General features: G+C 39.6%; 1 protein-coding gene across 1 annotated transcript in view; it reads right to left on the minus strand.

The window, feature by feature from the left end:
* Nucleotides 1-24,013, minus strand: part of PRUNE2 (prune homolog 2 with BCH domain) — a 554,668-nt gene that overhangs the window by 42,414 nt on the left and 488,241 nt on the right. Inside the window, exons 10-12 of the mRNA XM_054397589.1 lie at nucleotides 15,398-15,556; nucleotides 7,935-14,436; nucleotides 6,677-7,496 (exon numbers count right to left, since the gene is read on the minus strand). Coding sequence (XP_054253564.1) covers nucleotides 6,677-7,496; nucleotides 7,935-14,436; nucleotides 15,398-15,556 — 7,481 coding nt within the window. The remainder of the gene's footprint in view (nucleotides 1-6,676; nucleotides 7,497-7,934; nucleotides 14,437-15,397; nucleotides 15,557-24,013) is intronic.

Consider the following 24,013-nt stretch of genomic DNA (forward strand, 5'->3'; position numbering starts at 1 on the left):
CACTGACAATAACCAGGCTAGCTCAGTCTGGAAGCAAATGAAAGCTGTATTTACAAGCAAATCTACAATCCATGATGAAATGCGATTAATACGTACAAATATACACTATTGACAACATTTACAAATAGATACACTCAACAGAAAAGCACAACCAAGCCCCCTTTGCTTCCCCCAAGGGGCCTCCCCCCCTAGACCAGAAGGAATCCCCCCAGACCTCCCTGGCAGAAGACAGAGAGTCAAGAAGCAGAGAGGCTGTTAGACTTAGCCTGTCAAGGTCAGTGTGTTATCTTCAGCCAGAAAAGAAGCATTAGCCAGACAGACAGAAACCGAGTGAGCAAGCCAAGTCCCTGACTGCCCAAACTCCCCAACCTTGTTTTGAGTAGTAGTTCTTAAACATTTCTATCTCTCCAATGGAAGTGTTTAGAATAATCATTATTTTCCTTTCTTATACCCAGTAGTGATTTATTTACATTCCTTCACTCTCTCTGCTTGAACTTTGTGAAGAAAAATTAAAAAGACAGTCTTAAAACCATCACAGAGCATCAGTTACTTCGACTTTGGTTCAGTTCTACCAAAGACTACTTCAAAGACTTTTGCCACTTGGAGCCTTGCAACTAGCACCATTAGGCCATCCAGAGACTCTAATGCAGTAAGACTACAAGAAAAACCTTCTCTTGTGTGATGACACCAGTGTTTCTATGACAATCTCCCACTGGCAGTCCTGCTGTATCACATTGTTTTAAACTTTATTGTTCAGGATCTTGTGTAGTAGGAACCAAGTATCAAGCAAGATCACAACACTGGATTTCAGCAGGGCCAACTTTGGCCTTTTCAAGCAATTGCTAGGGGAAATCTCATGGGACAGGGTACTAGAAGGCAGAAGGGGCCAAGACAGTTGGTTAGTATTCAAGGACCTCTTCTTCCAAGCTCAAAATCAGAGCATCCCAAAAGGTAGGAAATCAAGAAAGGGAGCCAGGAGACCCGCATGGTTAAGTAGGGAGCTGCTAAGCAAACTCAGGTAGAAGGAGAGAGTCTGTAGATCTGAAGTTCATGGAAGGAAGGGGTGCCACTTGGGAGGAGTATAAGACTGTTGTTAGATGATGTAGGGAGGCAACTAGGAAGGCTAAGGTCTCATTGGAATTCAAGCTTGCAAGGGAGGTCGGGGACAACAGAAAGGGCTTCTTCAAGTATGTTGCAAGAAAAGCTAACACCAGTGGCAACGTAGAGCGGTGCTGAATGAGATGGGTGCCTTGGTGATGGCAGACACAAAGAAGGCTGAGTTACTAAATGCCTTCTTTGTCTCTGTCTATTCTGCTGGAGGCTGTCCTCAGGAGCCCCAAATCCCTGAGGCCCAGAGGGGGACAGGACAAAGCAGGTATTTTCTGTGATTGATGAGGACTGGGTTAGGAAACAGTTAAGCAATCTGGACATCCATAAATCCATGAGTCCTGATGGAATATACCCGTAGGTGCTAAAGGAGGTGGCAGAGGTCATTGCCAGACCACTCTCCATCATCTTTGGTAGGTCATGGCGGACAGAAGAGGTGCCTGGGGACTGGAAGAAGGCAAATGTCACTCCAATCTTCAAAAAAGGGTAAGAGGGAGAACCTGGGTAACTATAGACCAGTCAGCCTCACCTCCATCCCTGGAAAGGTGATGAAGCAACTTGTCCTTGGCACTGTCCACAGGCGTATCAAGGACCACAGGGTCATTAGAAGCAGTCAACATGGCTTTACCAAAGGGAAGTCATGTTTGACCAACTTCATAGCCTTTTATGAGAACATAACCAGGTAGATAGATGATGGTAGAGTGGTGGATGTGGTCTGTCTTGATTTCAGTAAGGCATTTGACACTGTCTCCCACAGGATTCTTGCAATTAAACCAAGCCAGTGTGGTCTTGATGACCAGGTAGTGAGGTGGATTGAAGGTGGTTGAAGGAAAGAAGTCAAAGAGTTGTGGTCAATGGGATGGAGTCTAGTTGGAGGCCTGTGTCTAGTGGAGTCCCTTAGGGATCAGTACTGGGACCAGTACTGTTCAGTATATCCGTTGATGACCTGGATGAGGGAATACAGAGCACTGTCAGCAAGTTTGCTGATGACACCAAACTGGGTGAAGTGGCTGACACACTGGAGGGTTGTGCTGCCATTCAGCGAGACTTGGACAGGCTGGAGAGTTGGGCAAGGAGAAATTTAATGAAGTTCAACAAGGGCAAGTGTAGAGTCTTGCACCTGGGAAGGAACAACTCCATGAACCAGTATAGGTTGGGGATGGACCTGCTGAAGAGCAGTGAAGGCGAAAGGAACCTGGTGGTCCAGTGGATGGAAGGGTGATCATGAGCCAGCAATGTGCTCTTGAAGCCAAGAAGGCCAATGCCATTTTGGGGTGGATTAGAAAGCATGTGATAGTAGGTCAGGAGTAGTTCTCCTCCCCCTCTACTCTGCACTGGTGAGGCCGCATCTGGAATATTGTGTCTAGTTCTGGGCCCCTCAGTTCAAGAAAGACAGGGAGCTACTTGAAAGAGTCCAGTGCAGAGCCACGAGGATGATTAAGGGAGTGGAACATCTTCTGTACAAGGAGAGACTGAGGGAGCTGGGGCTCTTTAGCTTGGAGGAGAGGAGACTGAGAGGTGACCTCATCCATGTTTATAAATATGTAAAGGGTGAGTCCCAAGAGGATGGAGTCAGGCTCTTCTCAGTGGTGCCCAATGACAGGATAAGGGGCAAGGAGTGGAAGTTAAGGCATAGGAAATTTCACGTAAGTATGAGGAAAAAATTTTTCACTGTGAGGGTGATGGAGCACTGGAACAGGCTGCCCAGGGAGGTTGTGGAGTCTCCCTCTCTGGAGATATTCAAAACTCGTCTGGATGCATTCCTGTGTGATTTGGTATAGGTGATCCTGCTCTGGCAGGGGCATTGGACTCTACATGACCTTTCGAGGTCCCTTCCAGCCCCTGAAATTCTGTGACTCTGTGAAAAGGGCAGTTAATTTCAGACTTAAAAACTGCACACTGACATATGTTTTCAGGAAATTGTGTTTTTAAAACTGACAACAAAATACATTAGAAAGCATTTCTAACTACACACTTCTACCATATCAGATGCTGTTTCTTCAGCTGTTTATGTAAGAGGTTTAATGAAATATATAATCGAAACACATTTATTCCTGTATGTGTTTTATCCTTTCTACTATAGTATTTTTTGTGTCTCTTCTTTGCTTCCAAAGGAATCAAGATGCCCTTGATCATACTGTGGGCACCTCCATGTATTTCTGCTATTCTCTAAAAAGTCTGAAATAATTGTCTAACTGACCAAAGACATAAACTTATTACAAATGTATTGAACATTGGCTACCAAGCACAGGGGAAACTGAAGGGCAAGTTGCACCATAAAAAGCAATCTCATTAGATACAAAATCCTCATGTAAGTGCAATATTTTTAATAACATTAATGGTTGAAAAGACTGTCAGTAGATTTCATACCTTGTCAACAAAAAAGTCCTAACAACAAAACATAATACAAAGCAAAAGCAGATTTTACTAGTTCCATGCTCCTGTAAATAATCATCATCATCATCATCATCTAACAAAGAATCTTAGTCCTTTGAAGTTGTGACAACACCGTTTTGCTGATTTACACAAATAATTTAAAATCAGATACTTAGACCATTTTTCTTTTCCTCTCTAAGAAGATTGCAGGCACATAGGCATGGCAAGTCAAACCCTAGCATATTTCCTGGATGTAATTAATCAGTGTGACTTAAACAGGGTCAGCATCTGGCCGCTTTTAATTTAAAATTGTTTATGGGAGACAGAGAAGCTGACAGCTGATTTCTTTGTGTCAGATTTGCAAGCCTGCAACCAGCCAGCACCTCTGAACAACCCCTTCTTTTTTCCACCCTATTCACCACTTATCATGACCAGAGGCAGTAAGTGTTTTCTGATTTTCACTAGAAATTACTGGTTCGTCCAAACCAAATCATATTGCTTGAAATTAGTTGGTTTTGATGAACTCCCAGTGAAACCCCGCAGAGATAATGGAAGAAGATGACTTCTAGGGTATGGACTAGGTGTGGCAGTTTAGGCTGGGTGCCCCCTGCCACTGCCGCATGAGATACACCTCTGATGTCCTGGGTGCCCACCCACAGGGGTGGACACAGGAAACGGCGTATTTCTACCCATAAGTCCTGCACCCTATAAGGCCATCTGCAAAGTCATTCTCTTCCTCTTTCTTCCCTCTCTGCTCCCATGGGAGATGTCCTCTCTTATCGGGTAATGCCGGGGGAGTATCCTCAAGGCCTCTTAGGCCTGTCTAGGCCTAATGCCAGGAGGAGAATGGAGGGGGGGGCAGTCTCAGACCTGGCCAGCCTGAGACTTGCCTAGCAGCGGGAGGGGGAAGAAAGAGCCCTGGGGGGTTTGGGTTTACCCTCAGGTGGGAAGAAGGAAAGGATTGGGAAGCTTTGGGAATTATGTAACGGGTTCTGTACGCTTTGGGATACTCTTTGTCACTATGCTTTGTAGTTTGTAGTTTTTTTTGTAGCTTCACCAATTGCTTTTCCATTTAAACTTTCCATCACTCTCCAATCCGTTTGTGTGAGTCTCATTCTTTTGTCCCTTTCGGGGCAAGAGACGATCTGTCTGGCCCCAAACCAGCACACTAGGCCTAACAAGCAAATTGCCCAAAGTCAAAGGACACCTAGTTTTCCTAGATTCACAAATCCCAAGCCCCTCCTCCACACAGTAATACGTACACAAGACAGCTGCTTGTGTATTTTGCTTGCTTTGATTCTTTTCTGGTTTGTGGAAAATTTCAAAATTTCTATTCTTGGATGATTTGGTACAAGAGGAATGTGCCAACCAGCTCTATTTCAATAGTTTCCATGTCAAGCACTCAGCATTTGGTTTATCTCAGACCACACAGAGCTGTAGAGTGCTCATCTTCCGCTAACCCTTTGCCCCTCTCTTAATGGCAGTGAATGTTAACCTGTATCAGTGAAAGCTGTCGCTGCCCTACTGAAACAGAGCTCCCCACATCTTCTACTCAGCACTGTCTAGTTAGACTGAGGCAACTTCAGCCAAGGACAGTATGTGAGGGCAGTGTGCTCTGTGTACTACACAAAACCTTGCCTTTCAAGAAAATCTTAAGCCTATAGAGATTTAAGCCTGTGAATATCATCATTACATTTCAGAGTTTCTGAGACTGAACACAGCACTAACTGTATATTAAAAGCTGCTCAGCTATAACAGGATCTGATCTTGTGGTTAACAATACAGTTTTTGAAAAATGTGTGAATATATTCAAAGGGGAGGTATTTTACACAAGATAAATCACAGATGTTGAACTATTAATTCCTCAAATCTTAACAAAATGTAAACTGTGGAGGTAGCAAAAAGCTTTGCTTTTCCATCACAGATTACTTGAGCATGCAGTTATCATTAGGGTTACACTACACACCACCTTTAAGGGGAAAAAACTTACTGCTAAAATTGCAAAACTGCTAGTGAAAGTTTCAAAAAAGTCTAAAATAAACTGTAGGCCAGTTAAAACCTGATAGTAGAGGTTGTGAATGTGATGTGTAATCAAACCTGAACTAACAAGAAACTTGAAAAAAAAGTAAAAACTTGTCTTGCATTTCAGATGAACAGTATGCTTCTACAGGTTTCATACTATATATGCTCTTCTGAGTTAGTGTGGCTCAAAAGGAGTAACAAGTACAAAGGAGGTGCACCCTCTGGTTGTATTTATACTGGAAGTTTCTTTTACTGCTCACATGAATTTCATTCTATAAATACACTGCCAGGTTTCTCTCTGTAAAACTGCCGCATGTGAGCTGGTGATGCCCAGGAGAAAAGAAGTCAGACTTCCACACTTGCATCTCTGGGGCTACCCTAGATCTCCACTGTGGCAGCTACAATCTTGTGGTTGTAAAAGGAGTAAACAACGGAAGCACCCTCTTCAAAATGATACAGTAAATGGAGGCAAGAAGGCCACTTCTTGCATCTGTTGACACAGCAGAGTAGGCAGTAGTAATGCTTTAAGCATAGGGGTTGTAACTTCCACCCAAAGGCAAGTACAAATATATTCAAACTGCCTCAACTGCCACTCCAGTCTGAACAGATAGAAATACTGCTCTGACCTGACTACAGCTTGTTAATAACCATATTAGATCATAATTTTCCTACATCCATTTCTCTCCTCTGTAAGCAGCACATTTTTCTCACTCTGGGCCTCTACTCTCCTATCCTTCTTCTCAGCAAATTCACATTAAGCAAGACAGTACTTAAATCTGATCTCTCCACAATCTCATCACTGGCATTGTACCTGGACTAGCAATAGCATTTGCACCTGGCTTTGGCCTCCATTCCCTAGCCATATCTGTTTCACGTTTAAAGGTAGGTTAAAAGTCTATGAGACCTCATAGAAGAAAGATGGTATTACTCTTTCAAGGCCTTACAAGCTTCCTGCCTTGTAAAACAAGCCTAATTTGGTTCATCTACAGCCAAGAACCAAGATTTTGTTTTTTAGAAAGGGAGGAATATAATGATACTTAAATAATGTAAATGTTATTAGCTCTTCAGACTAGGAAGTCCTGCCATCAGTACTTGAAGTCATACATTTCAGTAACATTGGTAACAAGTGAACAGAAGACATTTGAAAGAAAACAGGTTGGTTTTTCCTTACCATGATTTTTGATGCAGGTTTTCTTCACTGTTGAGAAGCACTGTCTCCTCCTTCATTCCTTGTTCTGTTGCTACATTATTTACAAGTCTCTGTTGAGAACTTGCTTCCCGTGCATCACAAGGAACCACCTGCAACACACATGTTCCTGCAATGCCTGAATTTTCATCCACAGTAGTCAGGCTGTCTGAAGGAGAACAGCTCTTATGTTCAAAAGATTTCTGAAAGGGAGTTTCTACCTGAAATTCTGCCTGAGTGTCAAGTATCAATTCCTGTGCTAAAACAGCTTTTGGTTCTTTGCCAGAATGTCCAGACTCTGATTCTGACATCTTTGACTCGGCAGAAATTTCTTCAGGCAACACATCACTAGCTTCATTTTGGCTCAATATAATCCAGCCCTCATCTTGCCCACAGCTTTCCTGTGACCTTTCATCATCCAGTTTTTGAGGCACAACACAAGAACTTTTCTCTTCTAAGTGAACAGAGTCCCATTCAGTCCCACAAACGGTGTGACCTTTCCTTTCATTTGTAATGGAGATTGGCTGAAAGGTATCAGAGAAGCCCAGTGAAAAGCCTTCATGAGATTCTGTTTGTTTGGCTACATTAGCTTCTAGAAATGCAAAATCACTTTCGTTTCTTTCAAGGGTGTCCTTCGCTGAAGGGGTATTTTCTTCCCCAGTAACAAGGATGTAATCCATCTCTAGTGAAGTCGGATATTGGTGCGCCTGTAGCCTCACACTTTCCTCTGTACTTTTCAGTTCAGGGCTCTCAGAGGAATTTCTCAGCATATTCTCCCTAGAAAGTAGGGAGTACATGCCAGCTTCTAGAAAACAGGCAAACAGAAACTCCTTTCAGTTTTTGAATTACTATTTCAGTCACCATAATGTCTTTAAATCTATACAGTGAGAAAAAGCTCTTCTCAATTTGCTTTACTCTGTTAAAGTTTACTTGAATTTTATAACACCACCATCATCATTATTGTTAAAGATTATACATTAACACTGCAACCATTCCTAAGGGGACAAATGATTCAGTGTCCCATACGCTAGGTCCTGTGCGAACAACAGAAGTAATGTTTAGAAGTTTTAAATCTCTCTGCAAGGGTGATGCTAATGGTCTTTCTAAAGCATAGAGTTTTACACATATGGGAGACAGACAAACTTCAAACTTCATTCACAGACTCATCATTCAGCAGTAACACTCCACAAATTTCCTTGTTTCTTTGTCCTATGAACTTTCTTTGCAAAGCATGTTTTCTTACCATCAGGTGATGTTTTATCTCCACCTGCCGGTGAGTTGAGATCAGATGTTTCTGCTTCAGGTTTTCCTATCACAATCACAGAAGCTCCCAGAGTTACTTTAGTCTTGGAAAGTGAAGGTACTGATGTGCCAATTTCCTGAAGGCACTCTGTGGATATTTCAGACACCCGATCTTGAATACTGCTGTCTCTGGTCATTAGGATGCCTTCTGCATGTTCCTCAGGAGTTGGCAGTAGTGAAGATTTTTCCAAAGAAATACTGTCACCAAATGGCTGCTGTAACACCAGCTCATCCTTTACACACTCTCTGCTGCCAGAGGGTTCAGCATCAAAGGATACACAGGATGGTGGAGTACAAACCACTGGTGACTGGTCACAAAGCACTCCCTTAAATACAGTAACACAATTTTCAATTACATCTTCAGATTCTTTTTCTGTGTCATCAGCCAGTTGACTATTTGAATCAGATTCGTGGCATTCATTAGCACCAGGCAAAAAGGATCTGGAAGAGACTATCTCTTGATCCTCTGATTCCCCTTCTGCTGTTTCACTGCCTACTACTGCCTGTATGTTCAGCCTACTGCATGTAGTTGCTGGGACACTAGTAACTGATGTGTTCATTATGTTATGTTCTACCCCTGTCTCAGATTCATCCACACAGTCTTCTGACTTGTCTAGCTTATCACTAGTTACTGCTGTATGGTCAATATCAGAATATTCTTCAACTTCAGCCAAGGCACTAATTTCTTTTAGGCATTGTTCTGTCCTATTAGGTAATGTGAAATCCACAGGAACCAGCTGCATTTGGGAGGTTGCTATTTTAGCTGTATCAGCTGATGTTGCATGATGACTTGTAGGAACATGATTTTCATGAAACATGTCTTTCACATCTACAGGCAACACTTTTAAAAATTCATTGGTAATTTCAGCCACATCAGTTGGGTTAGTAACAAGTTTATTTTCTAGACCATGTTCTTGTGAAATTGCAAATTCAGGAGTCTCCTGAATGTTAGAAGAGATAAGCTGATAGGATTCATCAGTCTTCCCCTGCTCATAGTCCTGGAGGCTAGCACATTCACACTGTGTCTCTACCTTCTGCATTACTAGCTGACACTTGGAATCAAAATCTACCTCTTTACTATTTGACCGTGTGCGAATTGGCTGACTATCTTTGTCTTCAGGATCCATCCCACTCTGAGAATATGGGATAGAAGCATGCTTAGCTTCATACTCCTGGCACACATCAGGACTGATTGATGCCTCTGAACTATTGTCTTGGTCATAGTGACTTAATATATCAGGATTTTCACCATCTGATTTCAAAGTCACAATCCGCTCAGCAACAGTCCACAGGTCAGGCTCCACTGAAAACTGCTGATTATTTTCCTGTGTGTTATCCTGTAAGATATCTGGGATAAGTGCAGTTGGGGGGACTAATATACCCCACTCTGGACTTGACTTCTCTGTCAGTTCAAAACATATGTCTTCTACAGTGAAAGCACCTGGTGGGGAGTTTTGCACTTCTAATCTTTCACAGGTATCCCACTGTTGCTCTTGAGATACGATATTTGCTTTGTTTTCTTTTGGCAGATCTAGTACAGTGATTTCTTGAACTGATAGATTTGTCATACCTTCTTCCTCATCTGAAAAATTATTCTGCTGATCAGAAGTCAGCTGATTTTCGTGATCTGTAGGAAACAACTGCTCTTTCAAGCCCTTTTCTTCTTCATCCAGTATGAAAGGATCAAATTGTTTGAACTGTACCGTGTCTTGATATATAGGACCATTAGGAATATTCACAGGATATACTAGCCTTCCATTTTCTTTTTCATCACAGCACAAGGGAAGAGGCTGATTTTCATCATTACTTCCACTACTGAAACGTGCTTCTGTCAGTTCTTCATCTTGTGAAGGTGATCCCCAGAAGTTCTCCTTATTACTTGTTAACTGCTCTGTTGCAGAATGGCTTGAAACAGAATACTGATCTTCCAATTGCTTTTCCTCACAAGGCTGTGAATTCCACCATTCTGAACTGTCATCTGGAAACCCAAATGTTCCTACTGTGGATTTTGGATCTGTTCTTAAATCAGCTTCCAAAGACATACTCCACATATCTACAGCTTTAGAAGAATTCTCTTCATCACCAACAGCACAAGTCAGTGTAGTATCTTCATTCATTTGATATGAGTGTTCTCTGCTACCTGTTTTTTCACTGAGAACACTCACCTGAGCTTTTTCCTGAAGTGTTTCCCAGTAACCTAAACATTCAGAAGTCTCATTACTCTCCACTACAGTTAAGTCCTCCTGCAATACTTTCCTAGCTACAGCTGTCTCAGGATTTTCACTGAGAATGCCTACTTGGACCTCCCTTCCCACCTCAGTTTTTACAAGTAAATTGTCTTCATTTACTTCAGGACTTGTTGCATTGGATTGAGCACAATCCTCTCCAATTTCAAACATTTTGTGCTGTTGGTTTTCATCTACGGAATCTTCATGAATCACTTCTGAACATGCCTCTGAATTCTCTGAATCTTCATTTATGTCAGGACTTGATAAAGAAGATACAGTATCATCATCTACATGGGCATTCCAAAAATCTAAGCTTTTAGGAGCTTTGTTATGTTCAGCACTTGTTTCCAATCCTTCCTCATGTTCATTCCCAAATTCATTTCTCTTACTAGGATCTTCAAGATTTTTATTATTTTTAATATCACATATATCCCTACTCTCTTTGTGATGACTGGCAACTGGAAGGTCTCCCCACACATTGAAAGATGCATCACTTAAATCAGGACTTGTTCCACTTGAGTGTGCATAATCATTTATTGAATCACTCCACACATTATCTTCTTCCAAGTAACTTTTGATCTGTATATCTTTTGAAAGGCTAATTGTGGTGTTTGGTATTTCAAGAACTTCACTTGCCTCAGGACTTGTTCCAGGAGATTGCAAATCTTCACATGGCTGAGAATTCCAAGCAGTTTGGGGAAAACTGTCATTAAGCATTACACTTGCATCTCCACAAAGATTATCATCAGGTTCTAAATTTTCAGAGTTTTCATTTCTGCCAGATTCTATTTCCTGTGAAAATGAGTTTGCCACCACTGACATATCTGTAATGTCAGGAACACAGACATATCCAGAAGGACTCTCCTTAAACTCATCTGTGAAAGACTCTTTATGCATCCTGTTCAGTTCTGAGCTATCGTCAGAATTACAAATGCCCGGATAGTGAGGACTCACTTCACGTAAGCATTCTTTCACTTCTGTCACTGCTTCTTGGCCTTCATTCATCAAAGGAATTGATACTGCTAAGTGATGACCACTCTTTTCACAATTATTCCAGATGGCTGAATTTACATGCATTTCAGAAGAATTATTTTCAGAATTATCACCATCCTTGTCAGAACCTTCAGAGATACTTTCCATATCAGTACTTGTTGCATCCTCTATCACTGTAATCTCCTTTTCAGCTTTCTCAGAAAGCAGCTGTGATGTTTCGCTATAATTTTGTGGTCTGGAGTCATCAAAAGTTTTGTAATTTCTGCCTTCCTCAGAAGCACTTGAAGAAGATTCTGCATTATTCTCTGACAAGTCTTTCCTCTCTTCCTGACTGACTGGATTACTTTGACTAGAAAATGATTCATTCTCTACGACTAACGCTTCTAGATTAACACTGTTTATCACTTTTTCCAGGGAGCTGGGAACTTCAGTTGTTGACTTGTTTTCTTCCAAATCTGCATTATAGGAAGATCCACAGTCCTCTTGCACTGGTTTATTACAAATGCCAACAATAATTTCCTGTCCACATATCTCATGTCTTCTCTTATATTCCTCTTTTCCCTCCAGAGAGATGACAATGGCATTGTCCCAGCCTTCTTCACAACTCTTCTCACTCTGTACACTCTGTGAGTTCAGCTGCTGTACCGAACTCTGGCTATCCAGCTTTTCATCAACATCAGCAATGTTTTCTGCCTCCATACTGAGTATCTGACTCCCTAAGTCAAGTATTTTCAGATCCAAACCATTCCCAGTGTCTGAAGTTGGTGTGGATGTGTCTGTATATTCTACAGAAACACTGTTCAATGTTTCTACATTTTCAGCTGATGTCTGTCTAGTATTGAAATCATTCTGTAGTGGTGATAAGTCATTCACTGTCTGATTGTATAGCAGGGTTATTCTTCTGTTTTCAGGTGCAGAAAAATTATTTTCACTATTATGTATCTCAGTTGAAAAACACTGATTATCAATTTGTTCAGAATTACAGAAAGGTGTAGCAGAGGCAGAAAAAGCAGTAATTTCACAATTTTCTTGTAACTTAGTGACACCGTTTAGGGGAAGGTTCCAGATGTCTGTGTTTCTGGTGCTTGAAACACTCATGTTTCTAGGAGATAATGGCTCCTTATCTGCTTTCTCAAGTACTTTTGGCTCAGACAAATTTGTGGTTATCAATTCATCAATAACTGTTTCTTCATCAAAATCTTTGTCCTCATTTTCTCTTTCATCTCCCACAAATGTAGGTGATATATATGAATCAGATGTTGAATAATTGGTGTCTGGTGGAGAAATAACTAGATCTTCCATTATGTTTGATGAATTGAGATCTGAGGTTTTATACAAGAAGGTATCTTCCCACGGCACCACTACTTCTGTAATGTCTTTCCTGATATTTTGATCATACAAATCCCAGGTCTGTATATTTTCAATTTGGTTTTGTCTCTGTTTAGAGTTACCCGATACAGATTTATCCTCTGTTTGCAGCTTGGAACTATTTTGCATATTGTTGAAAACAGAATTTGTGTTATCAGATTTTCCATATTCTTCTATTGAATAGTATCTTTCTTTATCCCAGGCCTCTGGAGATACCTGGATAGATGGATTTTTGGTCTCACTGTCCACTGAAATTTCTGAAGAATCTGCTAAACTAGTTTTTGATGTGGCCCGTTCCTCAGGAATAGTCACCGATTTTTTTTCTCTACCCATTTCATGTATGTTCCATATATTTTCTCGGGATCTAGCAATATCTTCTGCATCAAACTTAGTCCAAGCTTTATAAGGATCTCCATCTAACTCATTACTTTTCCTGTCACCACTACACCATGCATCTGATGTCACAGGTGTCAGCTGACTGACCTTCCAAGGATCTCTGGTAAAGTTCTCTGTTTCTTGCTTTGTCTCCCCTAAAGGAGTAGTTTGCAAACACAAATGTTCATTGCTTTTCTCTTGATTTTCATGATTCTGATTATCTTGCTTAAACTGATTATCCCACAGACCTGCTCTCATGTGTTCTGTTTGCTTTGGCTGTTTTTGGAGGAATACAGAATCTGAGGCTCTTCTATCAATATGTTTTCGTAGCAAAGGACTTTCTTTACAATCTTGCCATAAGACAGGGCTCTGAAATACAGATTCCTGCTCACTTGAACTCCATGTATCAGCATTTCTGGACTCTAAGTCAAAGCCATCCCACCAGCTTCCATATCTAACATGAGACTGGCAATTGTTTGTGTCATCTATTTCATTAATTTTTTTTATGACATCTTGTGGGAAAAATAAGGGCTGCCCATTATCTAATGGTGAAGTTTCTACAAGGCTGTTCATAGGAGTTGGTGGAATTCTTGAATCAGCAGATTTCAACAGTTCTGGTGAAGAAGAATCACCTTCAACTAAATCAATCAAACTTGAAATTTTCTCACACTCTTCGCCTGGATTCTCATCAAATTCTGCTAAATTATCTTCCTCATTTGTTGTCACAAGTAAGTTAGCTGAATAATTTGCTGTACCATCTCCTAAGAGGTCTGTCTCATCAAGTTCTTTCTGCACCGTGAGCTGTCCTTCTAACGAATCACTACTGAGGAAATAGTCATCCGCTGGGGAACAGTCAACAGAACGAGATGATGATTCAGATGGAGCTGTGACCAAGGGTGTTAGATCAAAATTGAAAAGATCAAAGTTATTATTATCTCCAGACTCAGGTTTTTCTTCTTTGGCTATTGCTCCTTCAGGAATAGGGCTACAGGAATCAAAGCCAGGCAGAAGACTGTGATGGGAAGCAGCACCTTCTGCAACAGGGCTATCATCACTAAGGAAAACAGAACTCTCCTTGGAAGACCGGCTACTTCTAATGGTAGCCAGTCCACTGTCAGGACTCACAAGGTCTATATTAACATCAACGTGGGCTTGTATAGATCCATTTATATCTTGAGGATTTTCTATTAAATTGGCAGAACTTGGCTGTGGTTCTACATCAGAACCATATAACTCCATGATACCAGAAGAACCTTGTGAAAGTGGAGCACTTCCAGCAACAGCCTCAGTAGAAGAAGTTCTACTGTTTGACACCATTTCTGGTTGTCTTCTATTTATAACTTCCTTAACTAGAAGAAAAATTTGATCACAGGTCACCAAAGAATTTTCTTGAAGATAAATGAGAATTTGGTCACATCCACATTCTACAGGATCCAGCTCCAAAGAAGGATTCTGACATTCTTCTAATTCACAGCAGATCTGTTGAAAAATAGGATGTTTCAAAAGCCATTGCAATCATGGACATTAAGGGCACATACTGACCACTTCACTGTGTAACATAGCCATACCTATCTATTTCTAGTAATCTATTTCCTGGCCATTTCACCTAATTATGATCCCCAAACAGATAACGTGTTAAAATATATTAACACAAAATATGCATTATATAATTTGTTACAATATTTACTTGAAATGATACCATTTGACTTTCAAGTTCACTTTCGATTAGTAAAAAAAAATCCAAGTATGTGTTTAGCTGTTGCATTAAGAAATCTGCATAAAATACGTAAGCGTAAATGAGAAAAGTATTTCTAAAAGGGGATAATTATATTTGTAAAATACATTTATACTTACCTTGAAAGAAATAGAGTCCTTCAGCCACCTGTCTAAAAAATCAGGACTTCTTAAGACTGATAAAAAGTGTCAAAAAAGTTACCATTATTTCTTTCATATGGGGACATACATAGCCCAAGAAATGGACAGCACTTGGCTTTGGTAAGGGAATATCCTAGTAGTACTTAGGCTTCATTTTGGAGCTTGAATTCTTTAACAATAACATACACAGACGAGTTCTAGTCATTACCATTTACCTTCACTGCTGAAGACTCATTTGTGAAGATCACAATACAAAACCAAGCAAAAACTAGTTAAAAAAAGATAATTTGGTTTCAGCTAAAATGAAAGATCTCATCTCTTTCTGTATTTCTTGTAACCATATGCTTTTTCTGTTAGGATGGTCTGAAACAAATCATAAATATCACAATGTTTCATCTTGCATCATAGAAATAATGCAGTCACTTGAAACAGCCATAGCTGACAGCCAACTGTTGCTACTTTCTGACCCCACTTAATTATTTGATGCTTTGGTAAATGCTACTTTAAATAAAACCCCCACTTTTTCCAGGAAAGACATTACTTGGTGATTTTTCCAGGTACTTACTTGATTGCCTAGCTCTACGTTTTCCGAGTATACTGCTATCTGTCGTTTTGTTTGCTTCTCATCTGACACACAGCTGGCCAAAATGACAAGTACATCAAACCCATATTTATCTATGAATGCTTTCAGATCACCAACGAGACTCCTGTGTAAAACACAGTCCTGAAATATGGTAAGAAATTAAAAGAAATGTTAATGACTTTTCTGTGCCTTTTTTAAATCTAAATCAGTGGTGAAAATAGACAGAAATATTAATAAGCATCAGTGTCTGTAAGTGTCAAAAGAATTCCATTCCACTTGCCGAAACATTTATGCACATAAAAAAAGCCAAGAAGCAACCTCACAGCATAGTAATGGACTTTCAGTTCTGAAAAATGCTAAAATGCTAAAAGTAGGTTTTGTCTTCTTGGAACTGCTGCTGCAATAGAACTCTTATTTGTTCCTGCTACTTGCTTTTGTAATGTTGCTTAAAAGTATTGGATTATTATTATTTCTTTAGTAAAACCTCCTTTTCTGTTAGAAAGATAATATTTCTGAAATATGCAAATGTTATTGAGCTGAAAAATCAGGCACTCAAAAGGAAATCGTATAAGCTAACTTTATATGTATCCATTATGTTACATGACTGTGTACAATTTTACCACCAGTTATTTTAGACACCTTTATTCCTGCTCTTTGAATTCTATGCAAGTCTTCAGAAAATAAACCCCCAAAACAAGGACAGAAAACAGCAAACTAGTTTTAAAATGTCTTGGGAAATTGAGTCATGTGCTTGGTTTCACACTCACTCCACACCCAATACACAGGAGGTAAACACTGCATTTATCATTCCTGTTCTCCTTACTCTTGGAGTAACTCAATGTTCAACTATCTGCATTTTGCAACATAAACCACAAATCCCTCTTCCTCATCTGAGGACATGATGCATGAAATGTAAATGTCTCACTTCAGAGAACTGACAGTGAACAAAGTCTTAGAAATTTTATTTTCTCCTTTATGATTCTGCTATTAGAATACGAAATATTTTTTTGTTGACTTCTAGATAATCGTTCTTCTTACCCTGCCAAGCTACAGTGGCTCTGAATAAACAGCAGTTCATCATGAACACATCACAACTGTATATGCAGTTTGGCATGTTATTCCACTGCATCTGTCTCCTACCTAATAAATTACTGTTTTGGTTACATATATACAAATACTATCTATTAATCTACTCAAATGTGTTCACAATGTGTCTCCCTCCTTGTAAGTTACATTTAAAACCCTAAAATATGTTTGTTTAACATTTTTTATGTTCATATAGCATATAAAAATGTGGGTTTCATGAAATTCATGCAGATTTGGACATTAGGAACAAGTTCTTTACTATGAGGGTAGTGGAACACTGGAACAGGTTGCCCAGGGAGCTGGTGAAGCCCTGTCCCTGGAGACATTCAAGGTCAGGCATGAAGGGGCTCTGAGCAACCTGATCTAGTGGGGATGTGTCCTGAAGGGATAAACCCCAAAACATGCCCTAAGCCAGACAATGGGCTGAGCACCTGTGAATATGCAAACCTGGACACTTCCTGGGGTCCAGATGGTCCAGGCAAATGTGTAGCACATGTAATTAACCTTGTAATACACCTGTGAATTGTGTGTGCCCCTGGCCATGTTTGAACATGCCCCATCCTATAGGTTAAGCTATCAGGTTTCTCTGGTACCAACAGATACTAACTGTCTTCGGACAGTACTTAAACCAACAGAGATGGTAGGCAATTTACCTTGCTCTCGCTGAGAAAGCAACAAGAGCTGAATGATGCCAGAGCTGCAGCTGAACTGCCTGCCCTAGCAGGCAAGCTACACCTGGGCCTTTTTCTTACCGAGAAGCAGCAAGATCCAAATCCTGCCAGAGTTGCAGCTGAAGAGCCCGCCTGAGCAGGCAAACCACACCCGGGCCTTGCACCTGGATCAAGGCAACCAACCCTCTGACAGCCCTGAGCAGAAAGGCAAAAGCCCTGAGAGAATGAAATGCCAGAAGAGCTGCACTGCTAGAAGTTGTGATCTGTGCATGAGAGGAGAGAGGCCCCTTAGCCCTCTCTGAGCCAAGGAAAGGCTACAGCCCGGCGACAGAGCACACGAGGAGAGTGAAGCCCCTTAGCCCTCTCCGAGCCAAGAAAACACTTGAATTATAGTTACAGTGTCTGGAAAGACAACAGACAGAGGAGAAAGCTGTGAGTACCCAGCTAATTTGCTACAGAATCCCCCTTGTGGGAAACCGTAGATTGTGGCACCTCCATTTCCAATTTAAATCACTGAATTGAAAATTCACAATTTTGCTTAAATCATTTAACTGTCTTCATAGTCCTTGTATGTGGAATATATTACCCACAACCAAATAACAGGACCTCTAAATATACTTTGTAAATAAATTACAGTGTGTCTGAAGATACCACCGCCAGAAATATTAAATATAAAATTATATTTTATTACAGGATGTCCCTGCTTACTGCAGTGGAGTTGGACTAGATGACCTTAAGAGGTCCCTTCCAATCCAGTGTATTCTATGACTCTATGATTAATGCACAAAAAAAAGTCAGCTGTCAGTTTACTGATGGATAGTCATATATGAAATCTGAACAGGGGCTTATGATGAAGAATTATGGTGGGTAAGGTTTGACAGTTCAACCCAATAGTATTTCTCTGGAAAGTCAAGAACTGGGCCTATTAGAAAAAGCACCAAAATGCACTTAATCATGGAAAAGTTACTTCAGTTATCCCACTTCTAACTGCAGTTGTATTATGGCTTATCCCCAGCCAGTAACTAAGCACCATACAGCCACTTGCTCACTTCTCCTCCCTTTTCCCCCTCTGTTGGGATGGGGAGGAGAATCAGAAAAGCAAAAAACCCACAACTTACAGGTTGAGATAAGAACTGTTTAATAATTAAAGTAACATTAATAATTAAAAGGAAGACACCAATAAGACAAGTGATGCACAATGCAATTGCTCACCACCTGCTGACCATGCCCAGCCAGTTTGCCCTGTCCTCTTGACAGCTCCTTCCAGACACCTCTCCCCAGTTTATACACTGAGCAAGATGTTCTATGGTATGGAATATCACTTTGGCTAGTTTGGTAAGCTGTTCTGGTTACAGCCACACCCAACTTCCTGTGCACCACCTCAGTAGCAGCACATGGGAACTGAAAAAAATCCTTCTACTTAGGATTTTAGAATTCTACTTAGGAACAACTGAAACATCAATGTGTTACAAATTATCCTCATCCTAAATCCAAACCACACCACTGTACCAGCTACTAGGATGAAAATCCCATCTGAAACCAGGACAAGTTGGAGAAGTTTAATTCTAATAGAACAAAAAAAGTAAACTAGAGCAGATTCAAAACCATTTGAAAATCTCTAATAATTTTTTATCTCAGTTCCAATACCAATACCAAGTTACAGCAAATTCAGGAAGATTAGGAGGTCACAGAGAAAGACATGGACCAATCAAGGATCTAGTCTGCAAGGTGTTTTACGGCTACATGTAAGTTAAGTAAATGATCATTCTCGAAAATGTCCAGCCTTCAAGCCTCATGATGCTTAATATTCTATATTGAAAGTATCAGTTGAAAATGTAAGATATTAGAAATTTTCTGTTAAAATCATGTGACTGAACTGGAAGTTTCATGAATTGACCAAAACATGTTTGTCACTGTCTCAGCCTGCATTTGGCAGTCACAAAGTGGTAGATTGGGGGGTGACAAAAATCCTTCTTTCTGCAGTATTTTTAGGGAGGAATCTCTTGACCTACCTGTACAACTCCCAAACAGACAAAATCCCTTGTCACAACCACAGCCAACTGCAGAGTCAGTATGAGCATGCAGGGCAATCAGACATGTATTTCTGGTGTTTAAGGCCAAGGACCACTAAGGCATCATAGGGATATGAACAATACACACGCTAGCAGCTATTTGCTGTTGAGAAGCTGTTGTTACAATAGAGAACAGTGTCAGAACACTCTTGGGTGCATTTCATCAGGGCGCATTGACTTGTGTATATTCAATTTGTGTAACTGATCCCTAAGCCAATCTTCACTGACTAGTGGAGAGACTTCCCTTCCCAGACTTTCTCTCCTTCATCCCGAGTATGGACTTCACAGGGTGCTGATCACATCTTAGTTGTTCCTTTCTCTCATAGCCTATCAATAAGAAAACTTTCTGTTGAAAGTCATTATTGAGCAAAGGTATGAAACTCTGGACCCTGTTCCTTCTGTGACATGAGGATGATACAAGCTTCTCACATTTACAATTACTAGGTAACAAGTAATATTCAAACACTACCCAACAAATTACTCAGTTTTGCCATAAACAGTCATTTTAATAACCACCAACAAACACTTCTTTTGTTTCTTCACTACATGCATGCACAAACTAAACACAAGGCTAACAGACGTCATTAAAAGAATAAATCAAAGAGTAATTTGCTGGAAAATGAAATTGATTAAGCTATTGATAAAAGCAAGATCAATCCCATGACTTACAGCATCATGATTTTACCTCACCTCTTTTTTCAGGTGACTGAACTATAAATGAAAGCATGAAATTAATTATTACTTTTAAAATAAGCAAAAGTAATTTTATTAATTTCAATAAATGTCATTAAATAATTTTTTTTCCTAAAACTTAATTTAATTCCATCCCTAGGCCCCAAGCATTCTATTACAGGTTAAGGGACTAGGGTCCTAATTGTAAATAAGTTTTTCCAGAGAATTCAAGTCCAGTGGGAAGGATGATCTCAAAGGGGCTGAATAGAATATAAAGATAAATTTATCCCATTTCATTGGCTTCTGCAAATTTCTATATAGTTTGGGAACACAGAGTGTCTTGCTCTCTTGCCTTGCTTCTTTGTCTCTGACTCTGCTTCTGACCTTGCTTGCTTGGCTTGACAGTTTTTGTTTAGGCTCCTGGTAAGAAACAGCAACGGGAACAAGAGATAGAGATAATAACTTGTTAGCTAATAAAACCCCTCTGGACCTTTGTCTAGGGCAGTCTGAGTCTGTACAGGGGGAGGAGGTTTAGCTGAGCTATTGTCTAGTTTTTATATGTGAATGTATTTTTGTATGTTTATTACCTTCTATGGTTTTATATTTAGGGTTTTTTTTTCTAAATAATAATTTCATTTTACTTCTAAATTCTGTGTAGTGTGGTAATTTACTCCTTGGGGTAAATTTCCAAAGTCTGTGTGGTGTAAACCCACCACACATCCCTAAAGTTTACTCTTTTAAACTGGTACCAGCAATGCAGTCCAGACATACTCCATACACAAGCATGAGCTGCAAACTATAAACTCTTATAAACTCTTATAAATTACCAAAGATTATACATTAAAAGACATGGTAGACATATGCAGTCTCCCACCAGTCTGCTAGCCTAAGTAAACAACCAGAATGTTGCATGTATTTTAAATCCTAACAGAAAATAAAACATTTCCTTCACAAACAAAAAGAATGCTAATCATTTCAACAGTTAAGATGCTACATTCCAAATTAATTACAAGCAGTGTAAAATATACTATTGATTAATTAGTATAGTAGGAAATACACTCAAATACAGCCAAACTATGACAAAGGTCAAACAGTTATTCATCCTTACATTACTTTTCCTTACTTGTGCATGTGCTGACTTAAATATTAACATTTGCAGAGTGTACAGGAGGTAAATGGCATATGTAATCACTACTAGTTGTCACAATGATCTCTAAGTAACCTATAATTTTTAAAAATGGACTGTTAATACACTAGAAATGTAATATACTTGAAATAAATCGAATCCAGTAGTAAATACATTTTGCAAATGTAATGTTTGGTAAACAGAATGAGAAAGTTCATGAAATCCACAGACTTTGAACGTGACCTGTTCAATCATTACGTATTTCTGTTGAGAAATACCAGTTTAGTTAGATTGCATATTGTTGTGAAAATCCTTCCCCTGAAACTGTATTTTCTTACAGCAATCTCTTTTTTTTTCATTCACATAACTTGACCACAAACACTGATGATCCCATAAAAAAAGTAAAATCTCAGAGAAACAGCCAAAGAACTTGTAACTTCTCCATCTCTAGCAACAGCTTCTAATTCATGAAGCCAAAGTTTACCCAAGTGATCACTGCAAATGTGCATTACACACACTTATGATTCTTCTAAGCTAACTGTGTCAATATTAACCTGACCAAATTAAGAACAAACTATCTCTTTTGTTCTTCAGACTTCTCACATGGAGAGCACAATATGGCTTTTGTCAGAGGTGCTCCATCATTTTGGCTCAAGGAAACTGTCAGTACAGTTTGGGATTTGTTATTCATGGGCAGATACCCTGATGGGTCTAATGAAGCCTTTCTGCTGACAACTCATTTGCTAAAAATACCCAACCACCACAAAATATAAATGACGAATATCACTGTATTCCATTACAATTTTCACAACCAAGGCAATTATCACAATACAGAATTCAATACATACTACTTCACACTGAATTTTCTTAATATTTCATGACTTTTATTTCTGCATTCCAGTTTATTTGTATGTGATCACTGATAAAACTTTATGACATACTCAAATTGCAATATAATAGGGTAAACACCAATGTTATAGCACACATGCAGAGCTAGCAGTCTGTGTGCCATTTGTTGTAAATCCAGCTAATTACTAGAAGCCTCCTCCTATTAAAAAAAAAAAAAAAGGCAGGGGGCAGAAAAAGGCTCATTTTTTTAATAAAAGTTTTCAGGTAAGATTGCTAAAAATGAAAAAAAACCAGTATAAACAGTAGGTTGTTTGTAAGACTCCAGAAACGTGAACAAATATAGTTACTGTATTTTACCTCAGTATATGCTACCTAATTTTTTACACCAACACCACTGGTGAAAACACTTTATATAAAATTCCCCTTCTTTTTGTAAGAAGATTGTCGTGCATTTCAATCTACCAAATCACAGATCTGCTGTACCAATATTTACCAGTCTTGTGAAAAGTACACAAATAGCCGATAATTCTGCTTTCTTTGTGTTGCTGTCCAAAGTTTTGAAAGAAAAAGCAGTATTAGGTCCAAAACCAAAGAGCAGAACAATGGGAATCTGATAGCTTCTGCTACCCTGCTCTGTGAAGTTATGCATTTTGTTTAACTTTCAGGAATCCTAAACTTAACATAGAAGGAAATCCTATAGCATTGTTGAATACTACATACAGAATAAAGTGATGAAAGCCAGTTTAGCACTGATCTCACTCCCCTTACTATAGGTGAGGGCTGTGTTTTTATAGTCTATTGCAGAACAAAACCCAAATGAACGAACAAAGGCAAAAAAGAAACAATAATCCATCTACTAATTTACTCAATGAAAGTGTGTTTAGCCAGTTTCAGACTGGAAACAGTGACTTTTGCACAGCACTGATACATTTTATGATTGTCTTAACAATGATCCACTATAGTTAAATTAATTTGATGTGCACTCAATACAAGTACAAATTCTGGGTATTCAAATTCAGGCTTGTCCATTTTAATATGTGTTTAACTAGACCTCATAAAGATGTGCATGTTTTATATGTATTTAGCACAGCAAACAAAAAGTCTTGACTCGCTTGTAAATTTTCAACAGCAAAAAAATATTTGCTTAGGTGAAAGAGCCAAAACTTCAGCTCCATTATTCCACATTTTCACAGCTAGGTCAAACAGCTTTGAATTGAGCAGTTGGGGTACAGCATCCCCACGCATTTTAAGAGACACTATAATGCCCACGTAACATAAGGATATCACTATGTCCCATTTGGCTTAGAACATTTTTTTTTCTCAAGGAATACCTGCCTTCAGCAGCAATCACTTCCACCCACCTGAAGGAATGGAAATTCTGTGCTCGCAGCCCAGAAGGCAAATATCATCCTGGGCTGCATCAAAAGAAGCATAGCCAGCAGACTGAGAGAGGTGACTGTGCCACTGCACTCTGCTCTGGTAGGACCACACCTGGAGTACTGCATCCAGCCCTCAACACAGAAAGGACATGGACCTGATGGAGCTTGTCCAGAGGAGGGCCACAAAGATGCTCATGGGGCTGGAACACCTCTCCTACAAGGACAGGCTGAGGGAGCTGGGGTTGTTCAGTCAGGAGAAGAAAAGCATCTGGGGAGACCTAATGGTGATCTTCCAGTACCAGAAGGGGGCCGACAAGAAGGCTAGAAAGGGACTATTCACAAAAGCCCATGATAGGACAAGGGGCAATGGTTTTAAATTAGAGAAGAGTATATTTAGATTGGATGTTAGGAACAAGTTCTTTACCATGAGCGTGGTGGAACACGGGTGCAGGTTGCTGTGCTGCTTTGAGCTCTGACTGGTGTTTAGGAGCTCAAATGATAACAGATTGAGATTCCTCCCCCCTCCCTTTTTCCTGGCAAGGTAGAGAGGGAGGAAAGAAAAAAAAAAGGGGTAGGAAAGAGGAGAAGTAAATTAACAAAATAAATAAATAGTCTGGAATCAGTTTGGAAGTAGAAGAGGTACATTTTTCACCAAAAAAATTATATATATATAAAATTATATAATATATTATTATATAGTATTATTATATATATTATTTACATATAAATGCTATTATATATAA

Source organism: Indicator indicator, chromosome Z (assembly GCF_027791375.1).
Source record: "Indicator indicator isolate 239-I01 chromosome Z, UM_Iind_1.1, whole genome shotgun sequence".
Classification (NCBI taxonomy): Eukaryota; Metazoa; Chordata; class Aves; order Piciformes; family Indicatoridae; genus Indicator; species Indicator indicator.